Raw genomic sequence first — 17,114 nt, 5'->3', positions numbered from 1 at the left:
TCAAAGTCAAGATAAAAGCTGGTCAAGGCAACAGGGAGGTACAATAGTTCTATACAAACTGAGATGTTTTTCCTAAAAGATATTCCTGTCTGGCTTAGACAAATGGTCCTTTGTCACACCCTTTCTATGGGTATTTAAAGGGAGATTTAGAGTGTAAAGATGCGGTGCTATGGAAACTCTCATGATGTCATTTTAATCCTAGTTAATCACTAAAGACATTAAAAACATTTTGGGCCTGCTATGATGCCTCTAGTAGAGGTGGTAATGCAAATCTCCAAGATAAAATGTACCACATGTAGGTGCAGGCCAAAGAATGTGAAGTAGTGTTATTTCCTCCACCAAGTTAATTATTTCTCTATGGGCAACACATCAGTGTCTGGTATTGTGCTTACACCACGGCCACTTACCAAAGGAACAAGTGTAGACTTTAAGGCAGTACTTAGGTACACCGATGCTTTGGGCTAAATGCTAATATCAACATGCTAACATGCTCAAAGTGACTGTTAACGTGATGATATTTAGCAGGTATAATGTTTACCATCTTAGTTTAGCTTAGAGTATTAGCATTAAACAAAAATCGTAACTGAGGCTGATGGGAATATGAGAATTGGGTTTACTGCTAGGTGGGTTTTCATATACAAGGAATTTGCTTTGATGTTTGGTCATTAGTTTTGCAGGTATTTGATCATAAACCAAAGTGTATGTCAGTCAGAGGATCACCAACTGGAGGGAACATGAATGTGTGTACTAAAATTTGGGAAGTATCAAAGATGTTCGGGTTATTAGGGATATTTCACTGGATAAATAAAAACTTTAACCAACTGGTGGCACTATGAAAAGTCAGGGAATTACCAGAATCATTAGGATTCATAGTAAAGCCCTGTTGGTGCATCTGGTGGACTACACATGTCTGTACCAAATTTCATGACAATCCATCAAAAAGTTGTCAAGATATTTCACTGCGGACAAAAGTGATGGACCAACATACCACTCGACATTGCCATTCATACTGCAATGCAAAACAATTGAGCCCCAGTGTAAATTGTCATCAGATATATGGTTATTTTCACAAGTGAGTGAACTAGTAACTGTTGCTATGGTTTCCACTTTCAGATGATACTGAGTAATGAAGCTGTTCTGGAGGCTCATGGAGAACCAACACGTCACTAAATAAGCTGCTGACTGGAACTCTGTTTGAAATGTGCCAGTCATGCAGGAATTAGCACTGACCTTGGCTATGGTATAATCCAAAGTATTGTGTTCATGGCTAAACTGGAGATGAGTTTGCTGAACTTTCTCTGAGCACTGGTCTTGCACGGTCACAGGGAATATTATTTTTCAAAAGGTTTTGCCAGCTAATATTAGTGATGGTTAAAACATTTATTTCTGTTAATTCTAACACAGTTATTTTCATTCTTCTCCTCTCCCTCCATTAGCTGAGGCCAGTAGGAAACTGCCCAGTAGTCTCTTTCACATTTTCAAGCTTTTCGCATTTTGTTTGGCATTTTGCTAGCGATCTACAAAAGTAAGCCTAGATTTCACTTATAGCTTCAGAAGTTAATCATTTCTGTTAAAATTTTATTGCAGCATTTAAGTGAAAATATTAAATTAGTAACATATATATACAGTCAAATATTTGAAACAAAAAAAACAAAAGACCTAAGCCCGACCATAACAAAGAATAAATTGTCAGCCAATTTGTGACTGAGCATGTTCATTTCACTAACAGACTTTGTTTGTTGTTTCAGCAGAGATTTGTTGTTAATGTTCCTAAGGTAATTCTAGTGAATTGATGCACCCATCGACATCAGCGTGACGGGATCTGTAAAATTACCCTATTTGATCCTGAACTATTCCTTTTCATTTTAACGTCGACACAACCTGTCTGTGTAGTTTTAATAAAGTGCCTTCAGAGTTGTGCAGATTTAGTAACCCAACTCAGTTTGTGTACATATTTAGAAGGTTCATATTTACAGAAAAAGCAGAGATGAAAGGTTTGAGATAACCTTAGGGGACTTTTAGCATTTAGCATTTGCATGTTGACTGTTTTTAGGTTTTAGGTTACATCACTGCTACCGGTGTGAGAAAGCTTCCCCAAGCACATCACTCTTATTACACCATCACGTGTCGTACATCATACAGAAGGTGGACATAATATCAAAAACACCAGTTATCATTGTCATAAAACTTCATTTCAAACTAACTTTATAAGGGGATAATTTCATTCTACAGTCACTTTTATGGCTATGGTTTGTAGTGTTGTTGCATGAAGGTATCACAGCATATATTTTTACTTGCTGTGGCTTTTACGCAGAGCTCAACTCTGGTGAACACAAATATGTACCGTTGACCAAATGTAAACCATCTTGACAGTGCTAACTGCCCTCACAGTCGGGTGTCTATTTTTGAAAACACATTTATTTGGGTTTGGTGATAGCCTGCACTTCAAAACTGCAGCCTTAAAAATGTTACATAAAAATGACTATGTTTGTGTTGTATCAACACATCTCTGACACCAATTAAATATTAGAATCTTAACAAATGTTGTATTTCTCACACCTATTGTAGCTGATAATATGTGCTCATGATTTTATGTCCACACACTGTATTTGTTCATGTATTGTTCAATCTAACTTACTGCATTCTGAGAAGTTGTTTTGTTTTATAGAACCTACATTTTGTTTCTATCTCTTCACTACAGAGGGTTATGTTTTTCTGTTAAGTGTAATAGAGTAGTGTCCATTCCTTGTTGTCTAGACCCTTGTCTTCATTCCTTTCTAGCTCCTTCATCCTCTGCTCCTTTCCATCCCGCTTCTGAAACTAGACGATGTCTGACTCCACCACGCATTGCTCAGTATACTCCTTCACCAGCTCCACGCTCAAGGTGTTGTGGCAGAACTCAGCCATGGGCTTCCAGAGAGGTGGATCCAGGAACATCTGGCACATCACGTGACCCTTCAGTGTGGCAGTGTGGTGCTGCAGGTGGCACAGGAACTGTTGCCGAGCCAGGTCCAGGTCTTTACCAAACATGTCAATGTTTAGGTAATACCTGGTTTAAAAAAAGTGGACCAGTTCACTGATTGTAAAGTGTTTCTTATTCTGAAAATGAATAACATAATAACTTGCACTCTTAAATACTATGTGTAGTTTCTAATAAATGAGCAATTCTGCTACCATCCAATACAATCAAAATATGCTATAGTAGATAGCAGTGTACTTCACTACGCTGTACACTTTCTTATGGACAGCCGTTGTCCCTGACTTAACTTGCAACATCTGCGTGGCATTAAATGAATAAATAAAGAAAGGATAGTTACCAGTCTTCTCCAATGGGCACCCTGAAAGGGAAGGTACAGAGGCTGGCCACAGTAGGGTTGGACACATCATCCACCATCCAGTCAATGTCCTTCTTCAGTAGGATAGCCATGTTACTGGGCAAAAGCTTGAATGGCTGCCAGTCTTGAATAATGGTGCCATTGGGAAGGACCCCCTGCATCAGGTCAGTGGTCAGATAGAGCCGGTGGATAGTTGTATGGTCGAGATGCACCGGGGGAGGGTCGGAGAGGGAGGTGGACAAAGAGGATTGGATGTCTTCACCCAGACCAAGTTCAGACAGGCGAAGCTTGAGGTCTTCAGCTCTGAAGCGCACCAGCAGAATACCCTGTAGACAAGAAAGCCAGTGTCTGAGCTGATGAAGAACTAAAACACTACACAGACTTTAGAAGTCTGCTTTTGTTGCTGGTACCTGCTTGGTTATGATGCGATACTTCTGGAAATCCTTGGGTCCAAGCTGATCATCACGGGTCAAGCGGGTTACTTTGACCTCTGGGTACTTGGACTTGACCAGCTCACAGCAAAAGCGCAGCAGAACGCCTGCGACACCCTTGCCTCTTTCCTGAGGGGCAACACGGAGGCCTTCCACCAGCATTGTCTCTCCGTCGTCAATCACGCACACGGACTCCAGAGCGATCTGCCAAGCATCGAAGACGATTCAGGTTCAGACTTAATTGATCCAATTAAGGGCAATTCATTTACAACTTACCCAGTCCATACCCACAACTCAAACATTTACAGGCAAGGTAATTATAACATACATAGGAATACAAGGAAACAACGAGCAGCAGTATCTAAAATAAAACATTTTTGTATAGTAGGAACATTGTGTTTCAGAAAACAGATTTAACAAACTCTGAGCCTGACCCTGTGCTCTGAGTTGATTAAGCCCGGGAAGGGGCTGATCAGAATTAGTTCAATCAAGTCTGCATATGTTCAGGGTGCGGCTGGCTCAGTTGGTAGAGCGTGCACACCGTGTACAAGGCTGAGTCCTTACTGCAGTGGCCCGAGCTCAAATCTATCAGAGAAGACATAGTTTACTCATGGACCTGTGGTCCGACAAAGTAACCTAATAATGATTTTAGTGATTTGCAGTTTCAAAATGTGTCTAGGATAAAACTGATGGTGCATTTTATGACATCTACTTTACATACAAAAATCTTGCTTATTTTGCATTTTATGAAGTACTGTCAAAACACATCAAGACTAACTGCAGCTAAAAGGCAGATTGCAACTAATCAGTTACAGCTTTGTACAGATTAGTTTGATTTAAACAGTGTTTACTGCAGTAATGTAGTCCATGTTTCAGTGCAACCTGACAGCTGCCTTAATGTCCACAGAAGGACTGTGTAGCCTATAGATTTGATTCTGAGCTGAGGATGAATCCACTATGTCCAGAGATCGCTCTCTGTCCTTACATCGATGACAGATGGATCATTAAAGTGGCCATTTTAAAGATCAATAAACCAGAGTTTAGATGTTTCTAAAGACGTTAACTTCGGCAAATTAATGCCTTTCATGGTGCTGTGATATTATAACAGTATAAATGAGGAATAAAACGGTGACAGCTACTTCAGGCTCAGCAGGACGTGTCCCGATGTGGGCAAATAGTGCATACAGTACAAATGTTCACTGGGACCCTCATAGACATGGGAAGACAACAAAATTTACATCATGCCGAGTGTCGTAGCTAAGTGAACTTAGAAAGTAGAAAGTATATTTGATTTTCATCTCCCCTGCGGGTTCCCTGTGCAAAGATTATTTGGTGGGTTATTGGCCACTTCTGTCATCTACTGAATATGCTAAACATGTTCATATTTGTATTAAAGACACACTAAAAAACCTAATAACAAGAAGCACAGGGATAAGCATCCTGCATTTTCTTCTGTAATACAAGAATTCTGCTTTTTCTTAACCCCATAATTTTACAATATTTATATACTATTGACTGAACTTACCACTTTCCCCTGTTTGCGGGCCAATATAACTGTGCGGTTGGTCTCCTGCAGCCAGCTGGTGTATCTAGTGGGCAGGTAGTCAAGGCCTCCATAGATGTCCTGGCTCATAGCCATGATCTCATCAAAGTCCTCCTCAGTGGCCACAGCAAACTGAAGGCCTGCCTGGGACAGGGCCTCTGGAAGCTGGGGCATAGTCAGGCTGGTATCAATCTTCATCTTGAAATAACTGATAAGATACAAAGTGGAGGAGAGGTTATTGTAGATTGTATTTAAATGTACCAGAGCAGGCTGTCATTCTTAACCAGTGAAACATGACAACTACCAGGAGTAAAACATTTGACCAGGATTTAGGAGAGCTCAATAGCTATCCTAACCTGACCTGCCTGGCAGGTAGCAACTTTCTGGGTGGTGCAAACATACAGATTGAAATATTTTTGATTCAAAGCAAAAACAAGCCTCTTCATAGATATGTGTGCTTGGATAACAGCTGTTCATGATGTAATCACTCCAACAACAGTAAATAACTGTGTCCACTCCACACAAAGATGAGCATCTTAGTGTGTGATTGGAACACATTCAGTCATTTCTCTGCCACTCTGGCTAATAACCCTGCTTGTGCTACACACAAGTCGTTGCTGCAGGTTCTGTCCATACCTATAAAACAGTAGCACTTGCACAGTGCAACACTACATCACAGTTAAATGACCTGATGACACCCGACTGTGATGGCGGGAGGAGTTTACAGCAACTTTATAACAGCCCTCACAACTCAGTTCTGCATCCAGCAATCTTGAGCAACTGTGGAGCAGAGTGGTAATAATATCACAGCGCTCTGCCTATGCCATGGCATGCTACAATGGACTTAGAGGGTGTTATCTATTGCTGCACCCGTGCCATGCCAACACCACAACATTGGCAGTGACAACACACTCATCACAGTAGACACAACCAGCACTGTATTGGAGGCGAAATTCTGCAGAATTTCAGATTGAAAGAGAATACTGAGTTGCCTAAATACAGAGACAGGACCAAGCCTTGGGAGTGGATGAGAGTTTGGGAGGAATCTATATTTGACAGCCAGTAATAATAGACTATAATATTAGATATTAGATATTTCACACATTTAGAAGATATGCCTTTTTTCACAATTTACAAAGTACAGACTAGGGGCACCCAATTCAAAAAGTGTTTTATCACATTGTAAAACACTGCCAATTGTAATTGGACCTTCCCAGGTTTTGGTTAAAACCTTTGTAATAGCCAATGTAGGAATGAAAGGGATGAGATTAGTACAAGAACGAATAACCAGCAGGAATAGAAAAACACAGCAGGGGACAAATCATCACTATAAGCTTAACTACTGACAGCCACACTCTGCATCAGCAGAAAGTACTGACCAAAGGGGAACCAAACACAGATGACTGCCGGGAGAGAGAAGTCCCAGATGGCTGAATTAGATTAAGGAATAACGGAGACATATACAGGTGAAGGTGGAGACTGGACCAGAGAAAGCATTGAAACAACAAACAAGAACAAACCACAGATGAGGTTGAAGAGAATGGGAGGCAGAAACGGACAAAAAGATGGGACAAACAGATAAATGACAACAGAGACGGGGAGTGGAACCTTGGCACCTATCTTGATGCCTACGTCTTTTCCCATAAATCTTGTAAATCCATACCCTCAGCTCCCTAATCCGTACTCTAATACCCTCTGATCTGCTCCACATTCCAAACACTGCTATTTGTACATAACCTGGCAAGAAAATTCACAGAATGAAATAGACAAGGTGAAATGGAGAAAGCTAATGAGATTTTTTTGTTGAAACAGTTCTGCCTTTAAAGCCCAATATGCTGATTCATCCAGATAAGGTTATTGGAGTGGGTACACAAAAATTGTTGTGGCAGTGAACACATTTAAATGTTGTGGGCGCTAACAAAACCTAAATGATATTGATCCAAAACACTGACCCTCAAAGCGTACAGGTGTTAGGTCTATGCACTAAGGAAAACAAGAACAGAAGCTTGCTTTTATGAAGACTTTTTCATTTAATTATGTTGGGATACATTGCATTAACATAGGATGCAGTACAGTGTGATCAAAAAAAAATAAAACAAGCTTGTGCAAAAATAAAGCATGCAATGTAACAGAAGAAAACATACAAAAGACAAGTGATACAATATGATAGATACAACAAAATATGGTAAGTATATGATAACATACAATAACGAGTAGGTGGGCTGGGCATGAAATCTCAATCATTTTTTTATATTCACTGAATATTAAAAACATTTGTTAATGTGATTTTGTATTTTATGTAGCCAAAAGATAACATGTAGGCTAACATGCATTTAAAAAAAAGTTTATACTCAGCAAAAAAAAACAACAACACATGCTGGATTGCCTGTGCACAGCAGTCAATGTGGAGGGTGCTCCTCATGAGCTATCGCCTCCAGCAGCTTCTACCAATTTTTTCACCGAGAGGGAATAACGCGAGGGAGATTCAAATTACCCCTACCCCCACTCCAAGACTGTGCAACCCCAGAAAAGAGGAGGGCCGGGTCAATCAAGGCCAGTGTAAGCCAAATACAAACCACCTAAAGTACATCCACATGATGCCTTTCGCTGGCAGACAAAAGAGGTGACTGACATTGGAAAATCCTGCCAGAGCGATAGAAGGCTGGACTCAAGGATACCATGTCTCTAAAGAAACACGGATGCACAGTAGGACCCAAGGTTCATAGACGACTATGACTCAATACACTGGCGTGACCAAGTTGAAGAAATTGTGTAGAGGAATATCTGTGCTGTACAGTGTTCTCCCCAAAGTACAGTACAAGACTAGGTTGAGACCCTAGTATATGACCGGCCTGGTCAACGTGAGAATGTAACCGAGGACTGTCCATGCCTCGCTTTGAAGCTCTGTTTATGCTCAACGCAGTGTTCCCAGCGCAAAGGTGCCAAAAGTGACGCCATCGCACCTCCGCAAGGCATCGAGTTCCCTTTGTTGAATACAAAGTTCAAACAAGAAGTAGAACATGACATGAGTTACAACACAACTGAGAAGATGACTGCCACAAATACTGAGAAAAGCTAAAGTAGTAGACACATTTTTACTATTAATATGTCTAATGATTTTAAAAAAGCCGGCCTATTTGTTTTTTATTCGTATAGATCTTAAAATCCTACATTTGAGTAAATAAAATTTTGCCAGCAGGATCAGTCTTTATTTCATTAGAATACATTTGGTGTTCCAAATACTTTCTTTACAGGGATTGTAAAATGGCCATGAATAGATATGCGTTTACAATAAATAACAATTCTTCCTCTGCATTCCGGAGTGTGCAGCCATGTTTGGTCTATGCGATTCTTCTGGTAACACTCACTAACTTCTTGCTTCTTTACAGAATGTTTTGTTTGTACGCCCCCTGGCGAGAATACTGTTAGCATGTTGAGAATAAACGCCTCTGAGCATGCTCAGAGCTCACAAGCCATCTGCGGAGGCCTGCGCCACGGTGTCTTGTGCAAGCATAAACAAAGCATAAAAGCCTCCTGAGGACATTCTGAGGACTGTCCTTGACTTGCTGTAAAAGCCTCCTGAGGATATAATTCAGGGCCATTCACGCCTATTTATTTTTCCCGAGCAAGTGGCAGTAGGGAAACTCCCAACACAAACAAATGCAGCTTAACTCTTTGTGAATACATGAGTCACCTCTAAAGGTCATGCTGATAAGATAATAATATTGATATTAACTGTGGCTGCTAAATGCTACAGGAGCAAGATAAGAGTGCTGCTGCAATGCTGATAACACTCTAAAACAGAACAGGCAGGCCCTTGAAGTGGTCTCTCTGAGCATGTTCCATGGCATCATCAGTAAGTATGTCTAACAGCCTGTCCACACTGAACACATTTCAGCCATCTGTCTCACAGACATTTAATACAATACCTGTCACAGAACTGGTTATCTGTCACTTGTACTCGGCTTAGCATTTTTTTACACTTTATGTAGGTTTTCCTGGGACATACACAGGTTTTGATGGTGTATTGAGCGGTAAGCACAATACAAACGCTTCTGAGTGTACAGTCATACTGTGACTAATTCACCAGGCCCTTTCAATGCCATTTCCCTCGGACCTTCCCTCTTTTCCATATAACCTGACTGCCCCACCCATCTTTACACATGTTTCCACTTTCCAATTTCCACCAATATGCCGCATTCGCTGATTCATATTAAACCAACGTTTGCGGCAAAATCCCGCAACCATGTGTGCTTTCACATAATGATCCAGCTTTCCGGAACCAGCGAAAAAGAAAAAGACAACAACGGAATGCAGGTTGTAGCTTTTCACACAGACATACTTCTGTCTCTGTTACTACCAAGGTCCCTGGCTCAGAGGCCGGTCAAATCGGACCCCCTGCCCGCTCCATACCTTTCATACAGCAAAGCGAGCCGGCACATCGGTGCAATACTCGCAGAAAATAACACATTGTGAAAGCGGCTACTGTTTGTCCTCACCTTCAAGCCACCTGAACCTGCTGCCACTGTCCCTTACTGTTGTGACGTGAGAAGTGCATGCCATATTTAGCGAGCGCACATAGCAGCTTTGATTAAAACAGAAACATCTGTTCGGTCAGACTTGCATGAGAAGGACAACTTGGCCTTTTGGCTATAACGTGTCTGGTGTAGGCAGGGTGTAAGTGTCAGGTGAACATCTTCTAGGCTACACTCCTCACAGTGATTCATCTGTACTTGCTATTCTTGGATAAACATGGTGTCTATGGACTCCTCTACAATCGCACTATGGAAGTTGATGTATCTATTTCACTGAGATATGACACCACTTAAAAGCCAAATCCCTACCCAACATAAACTCCATCTCTGCATGTCAAATGGGTGAAATTTTAACTTTTGTAGAGAATGTGGACACATTTGTATAACACAACCTCAGGGACATCATTCTGTGTTCATTCTTCTTTTGTTGTCGCTATTAACCCTATTTCATTACCGGTTAGTTAGTTTGTTTTTCTTTAAGCACTGTCTTTTAATGCCGTAAGAGAGGGGACTGGAAGGGAGTGTCTGTCCTGAAGGGGAGTTGTTGGTTTGTAGAAGCTAACACAGAAATGCTAGACATGTTCCAATATCTATCAATGGGCCATGTGAGCTGTAAGGGCATTTGTAGTGAAAACACTGTCTGGTCAAAGCAGACACACACAAGTACACACTGTGGACACTGGTATTTTTCCATCATGCTTTGACGAGATGAGGTGCCAGGCTCGGCTGGGTAGTCGGTCCTGCCAATGAGAGCGATGCTGTTTTTGTTTTTGTGTTTCTGTCTCTCGCTCTCTCTCACTCACTCATTGATTAACTCTTCTCATATTCACTCTCTCATGCTCCTGCTTCCTTGCTCTCTTCCGCTGGCAGTGTACTCCATACAAAATGGAATTTGGCACATTTGCAAAGACTGAACTTCCATCAAATGCGCCACAGCAAGTAAATGCCAGTGTCACTGCAGATTGGGGTCTAGTCATTTATTGATGACCATGCCAGATGGGGGAGCTTTAGAGTTGTGGAAAGACAATGGAAGTGAAAACTTTGGAACACGCGCACACACAAAATCGTACTCAACTACATGACTTTGTTGATGAATTGACCAACAAGTCAAGGGGAACAAGTGTGTCAACAAAGTTGTTCATATATCAGCACTACGAAAAGTTAAGCATTCTGCATTTTGCTCATATGACAGCAGTCGGGATTACCATCAGTTAAAGCTTGTGGTTATAACTTGCTACACATGCTGTTTTGACAAAGGTAAGATTAAGGTTTGTTGCATATTTGTGGCAGGAGGGCTGGATGAGACTACTGCAGTAACCTAAAGCTCCCCTACTACTACACGCCTGGCACAAAATGGTACCAACAATGACCACAAAGAAGAGCTAAGAATCTTCAATGTATGATTGATGACTGAGTTTTGGCAATGTCCGCATTCTCCACCAAATTGTAGGAAAACCTCAAGAGGTAGCATTACAGGAATTATATACTGTAACTCCAGATTGTTTAGCTCATTTATCATAAAGAGCAAAACTCAGCACGCAAAGACAGGTTGACTGGTATTATAGCCATTACACACTGGCGATCAAAGTCCAATGTGGCATACATTCCTTATTTGATTTATTTGGAGTATGCTGCCAGTTCTACCCCCACCTCCACACAGAACAGATAGTACCATCACACTGAAAAGAACAGGTCTCTTTAGCACCTGAATAATACAAAACTCAAAGGAACACACCATGTCTTCAGTAGATTATCCCGTTGGTCAAGTGATGAGAACATGGACACCAAAATCATTCATGTCTCCTGGGTAGATCCTTGGCTCCAGTGCTTCATGCCAGTAGGCTCCGTGCTGACGCAAACACATAAGCATAGCACTCTGTTGCGCGATAGCAGGCTCCATGTCATTTTTCCCGTGCAGCCCCGCCTATACATGAAACAAACCATTGACACACAGGCACCAGAAAATGATTAGTTGGTAAATCTGTCAATCATCACTCTGTGCTCGTTGCCATCAAAATAATACAACTGTGCGAAACACTATACTTGACCTACAATGGTTGGACTCCATAGGCCGACATTTTAAAGATAGAGGTCATGGTTAATGGCAACCTTTAGATTAATTGGTACTGAAAGAGTCTCCTCCGAGAGGTGACCCATACTGTAAATAGATTTGTGCAAAAACAGAAGTTTATTTCATTTTAATCTTGAATAGCATGAAACTCCATGTTTTCCATGAATTGCTCAATTAGATGTTGTTTCCTCAAAACTTTGTGGCACTGTGACTTACAATGATTGACAATCCTATGATTTTTCATTTACAACATGGGGATTTTATCTGTATTACAAAATGTGGATTAGTTTTAGGGTATCAAATAGTATTGAGTAGGAAGTTTTATTTAATTATTTACATATACACTATAAGATCTATGTGAACACATTTTTTCACAGATTTATTTGTTTGTGAATGCTTAAATTAGAGATAACAAATAGACACCAGTGGGCTTAACCTGACCCTCCACCAAAATATTTTTTCTTAAGAGTTTCCTTTATAAGTGCTACAACTAACCATTTTAAGAAACCTAGTGCAGATATAACAATATGCAGTCAATATTTATATATTAAAACCCCAGTGAAACTGGCCTTAATGTACCATCTAAAAATCAATAGCTACTATGTTGAGAGAGGCATGTCAACCAATACTGGGTCACATTCTGCAGCAGGCTGTTATAGGTCAGAGTTTGGAGAGTCCCTGCTGCTGAAATAAAGTCTAATAAACTTACCTAAAGAATTAGAAATGGATTTTAAAATGCCCTGCATGTAATTTACTGACATATCACGTCTTTAAGTTAAATGCCATTTGAATGCCACAGCAGCTTCAAATAAAATTAATGTGGGAAGCACAAACATAAATGGCATCGACAACTTAGAAACTTTATTTTGCATGGTTTTTAGAGAAACATTTGGGCTTTAGCAGAAGCCTGGTTCATGAGAGATGTAATCAATTACTTAAAGGGATACTGTCCAATAAACTCCTCAGTAATCTGACATAGTAATAGATGTATGTAATGCTCTTTCATATGCGTTATTGTCACTGCACAAATAGTCCACTATCTATAATAGTCTATGATGGAAAAAATATTTTTGCATGTATGTAAATTTGAGGCTGGACTTAGTATACTTAAAATGAAAGTCATTATGTGCCAGATTTGACCTTTCTTTTAACTTTTAACTGGTAGTACTACCAAGCTTCACCCCACTACCCCTGCACCAAACAACCAGGATTGTCGGGATCAGACTACAAAATGACACTATCAGACAGACGTGGGTCATAGTGGAAAACAACCAATTCAACATTTAGGACGTCTCACAATAAGCCAATGGGAAGATCCCCATGTCAGATTTTCTTTATCTTCTCTTGACCCGAATATCCAGTGTTTCAATGGTCTCCATGGTAGCTGGCATTCTATATCCCACAAGTCTGTCTGTGGCTTCTGCAGGATCAGTAAAATTATTATTGTTCAGATTTGTTTTGATTGTGTTTTTCCTTCTTTTTTGTCCCTCTTTGTTTGCTGTAAATTTCAAACTGCCCCCTTGTGTAATTACGGAGTTACAGAGCGTATCAAACACAGCGTATCAAAACGTCAAGCGGGAGTGAATGAGCTTTGGTAAACCTCAAAATCGATCCCAGCATCAACACTAAAGTGGTGTTTTATGCAGAACATTACATTTGGTGGTAGCTAGATGACCTGAATTTACCCACAGCTCTCAGATCCTCAGTGAAATAGGCTTCAGTCACAATAGTAATCCAAGCTCATCCCTCCTTGTATTTTGTTCTCAGGGCTGTACATCATTTCAATGAAACGTTTGTAGGGAGGGGGGAAAAACTCTACTGAGCATAGTTAGCAAACGCGTTAGCTCAGTCGCAGACAGGACAATAAGTTCACACAGTTTATTCCAAAGGCTTATAAGTAACATTTGTCTCCTAACACTCAGCTGGAGACTGTTATGCTCCAAAAGCTGAGGGCTAAATAAAAGTATATGTGCTAATAAGCTTATATCTATGTCCATTTTGGACTCTATCGCTTTATGTCCCCTCGTAGGTCAGCACTATCAAGATGGCTTGCTGATGGTCAGCAGCAGTTCAAAGTTCACCAAAGCTGGACTCAAGCTGAATATTTAGATTTACTTCATCCCTTCAATTGAGTCCACTAATCGTGGCTATTACATTGGAATGAATGGATTTCGTCGTACAACGCTGTTTCAAATGCTAGTGTGACCAGGCCTTAATACAGCTGTTTAAAAGAAACCCCAAGGGTCATCTCCTTGGTAACAGTGGACATCAACACTGATGGCAATGGCTTCTTCCACCATTCCGAGGACAACAGCTGGGAGCCCAATTATTGTGTTGCGAAGCATACTTATATGTATTGTTTCTTCCCAGATCACACAAAGTAAATAATTACTGCCTGTGCAGTGCATAATACATGGAAATTATGCAACAACCCCCCATCCCTCTGATGATGATAATATGATAATGAAGATGGTTAGGAAGAAATGTTTCCACATTACCGGTTGAACCAAATAACATAAAAGACTCAAAAACCATCCATTGTTAATTTTTATTTTTAGAGCACAGTGTTGCTGTTTAATGTACAATGTTTTTAATGCTCATTCACAGCTCTTTACACAATGCCATTACATCCATGTCACCAGATTCAATTCTTGAAGGGAAAAGCAGATAGTCTCTGTCGTCAGCCGGGGTGAAAGGGGTGTTTTTTCCTAGAAAAGAAACGAAGAAATATATATTGAGCTAAATAATGACATTTGACTGTAATCAACTACCAAACAAAATTAAAATCCTACAATTTACTCATATTGCCCTTACCTTGGCAAGAGCTCTATGGTCCGTCAACAGGCATCAGAGGAAGCATTACCCCAGTATTAGAAGCATTACTTTCTCCAAGCACTGAATCACTCCAGCAAATGTGCTTAAGAGTTTGAGACCGCTACCTGTATAATGTAGCACTGGTCATGAGTAATGCATTATCTGAGTCAGTATGCATAATTCAGCGTAGGGTAGTATAGGCTTACCAGTTGCTGCAGTTGCTTTCTTGTGAGCTGCAATCCTGTGATGAGCTTTTGACAGGATGTTTTACCACAGGAGGAAAGCTGGCAGTACTGTTGTTTATGATTTCTGCACTGCACGGTGTGTTAGTAGATTTCCCTTATTTAATGTTTGTAGCATAAAAAAATCTAATCATCAGATTTGATGTGACTGGACAACAACATTCTACACATAGTGACTTACTGATCTGAGCACTGATGTGATTATTAATGTGTAGTATTTCATTTACAGTGGAGTCAGCTGTCACAAAAACACTTACACTTACTCAAGTATATTTCAACCTGGACCCTGAGTGCACTGCAGTAGGCAGCAAGAATTATGTTTTCTGCTACAGCATACAGATCTACTCTGTTAGTCGGGCATTTCCTCTGCTCTCATTTGAAAGATAAAATCTGAAAAGTGCATGGCAAACATCAGGCTAAACAGCCCATTACGTGGTCAGCTCTGACACACTGAACGGCTTAAATTCCTACCTGCTTTCCTTTCAGTAATAAAAAATGCCAACAAAAATCATTATTTTTATAATTTGTTTTATATATATTTGACCGGCCTTATATATATATTAATATATTTGTCCCTACACTGTTTGCTTTACTTTGAGTTGAATGAAAAGTTTTTACTTTATTTAAAAATTCTGAGCAGTCAGAAAACATGAAATTGGATTCCCCTGAATGAGATGCGAAGGAATTTCCTCTGCGTGGGGATGCATCCATAAGTTGCTGGATGTGGAACGCATACACTCCAGCACATTCTTTATTGTGAGCATGTGAAACGGTCTCTTCATAATTAAATTGTTGAAGAGGGAGAGAAAATATATTTGTGTGTGGGTACTGACCACACAACCTGCCAAAGGAGAGGCTTGCACTCTTTGGACTAAGCTAACCGGGCACTCTGATTGTTGTGATGTGGCCCGTCATCTAATGGTTTAAAAAAAAACTGTCCGGACGCCAAACTTAGTTGGCGACCCCTGTGTTACCAGATCTCTTAGGGAAATCAGATTTGAGCAGATTATTTGATTAAGGTGTGCTTCAGTGCACAGATTTCTGTTGTTGTTGGTTTACATGCAGTCAGTTAGCTCATCGTGACAAGCCAAAACTGCAGGTCATTTAATACCACTGGGCCCAAAAATACTTACTGTACTGCCATTCATCTATTACAAAAAGAACAAACACATTACAAAATAAATGCCCTGAGCATAACACACAACTGAAGCTGATATATAAACACTACTAAGAGTTGTTTCAAGATATCGTTTCTGTCCTATCCATGTGGGTGGGTGGTTGGCCCAGCTCAGCCAGGATGTGCCATAGACTTAAATATAAAACTAACAGAGAAGATATACGTTTTTGGGATATGCACCAGGTGAGCAGCTTTCACTGTATGTTTGGGGCCATAATCGTCTGAGGGACTCCCCAAGTCCATTTGTTCTTGAACAAACAAACAAACAAACAACAACACACACTGAACACATAATATTCTTTCTCTGTCCAGCTCTACTGTCAACTCTACTTGAATGAATAGTTTGAGATTTTGGGGAAATACATTCATTCCCTTTCGAGCAGAGAGTTACACAAAGAATTAATCATAAGCTGCATTTCGACCAAAGGAACTATGCCCCGGAACTAGGAACATCTGCAGGAACTCACTGCATTTCCACCGAAGGAATCAGGGTCTAAATTATGTTCTAGGGTCTTTTTTAGGGTACTAGGGTACTTTAGTCAGTTCCACTTAAATCTGATGTTCATTTATAAATTTTGCTCATGGATAGTGGTTACTAAATAATGATGCCTGTGGATCGCTTTGTACGGCGTATAGGCCTACGTCAGCTGGTTAATTTGCCTAATCTTCGCAGGTCTTTAGATCACGGTGGAAATGCACACAACAGTGGGCTGAAGGAACCTTTTAGTTCCTTGAAAAGAGATCCGGGGACTACTTTTGGTGGAAACTCCGCTATATGCACCCATTTAATTTGAAATTACAGCAAGCAGCCATTTAGCTTAGCTTAGCACAAACACTGGAAAAAGCTAACCTGGTTTTGTCCACGCTCTAGCCTAGAAAGCCAATAAATTAACGGTTCCTTCAACTGTAAAAAAAAAACCCAAAAAACCCCACTCACTACATACAGTATTTTGGTCACAATAATTT

General features: G+C 40.4%; 1 protein-coding gene and 1 long non-coding RNA gene across 2 annotated transcripts in view; one reads left to right on the top strand and one right to left on the bottom strand.

Moving 5' to 3' along the window:
* The window catches only part of LOC123980327, a 17,004-nt gene extending 13,823 nt beyond the window's left edge, over positions 1-3,181 (top strand). The window contains exon 3 of the long non-coding RNA XR_006827472.1: positions 2,825-3,181. This is a non-coding gene — a long non-coding RNA (uncharacterized LOC123980327). The remainder of the gene's footprint in view (positions 1-2,824) is intronic.
* Positions 1,256-17,114, bottom strand: part of nat16 (N-acetyltransferase 16) — a 30,026-nt gene continuing 14,167 nt past the window's right edge. The window contains exons 2-5 of the mRNA XM_046064653.1: positions 5,292-5,517; positions 3,746-3,970; positions 3,318-3,661; positions 1,256-3,049 (exon numbers count right to left, since the gene is read on the bottom strand). Coding sequence (XP_045920609.1) covers positions 2,821-3,049; positions 3,318-3,661; positions 3,746-3,970; positions 5,292-5,507 — 1,014 coding nt within the window. The 5' untranslated portion in view covers positions 5,508-5,517 and the 3' untranslated portion in view covers positions 1,256-2,820. The remainder of the gene's footprint in view (positions 3,050-3,317; positions 3,662-3,745; positions 3,971-5,291; positions 5,518-17,114) is intronic.

Source organism: Micropterus dolomieu, linkage group LG12 (genome assembly GCF_021292245.1).
Source record: "Micropterus dolomieu isolate WLL.071019.BEF.003 ecotype Adirondacks linkage group LG12, ASM2129224v1, whole genome shotgun sequence".
NCBI lineage: Eukaryota > Metazoa > Chordata > Actinopteri > Centrarchiformes > Centrarchidae > Micropterus > Micropterus dolomieu.
The sequence above is the reverse complement of the archived record's forward strand: the minus strand, read 5'-3'. Positions and strand labels throughout refer to the sequence as shown.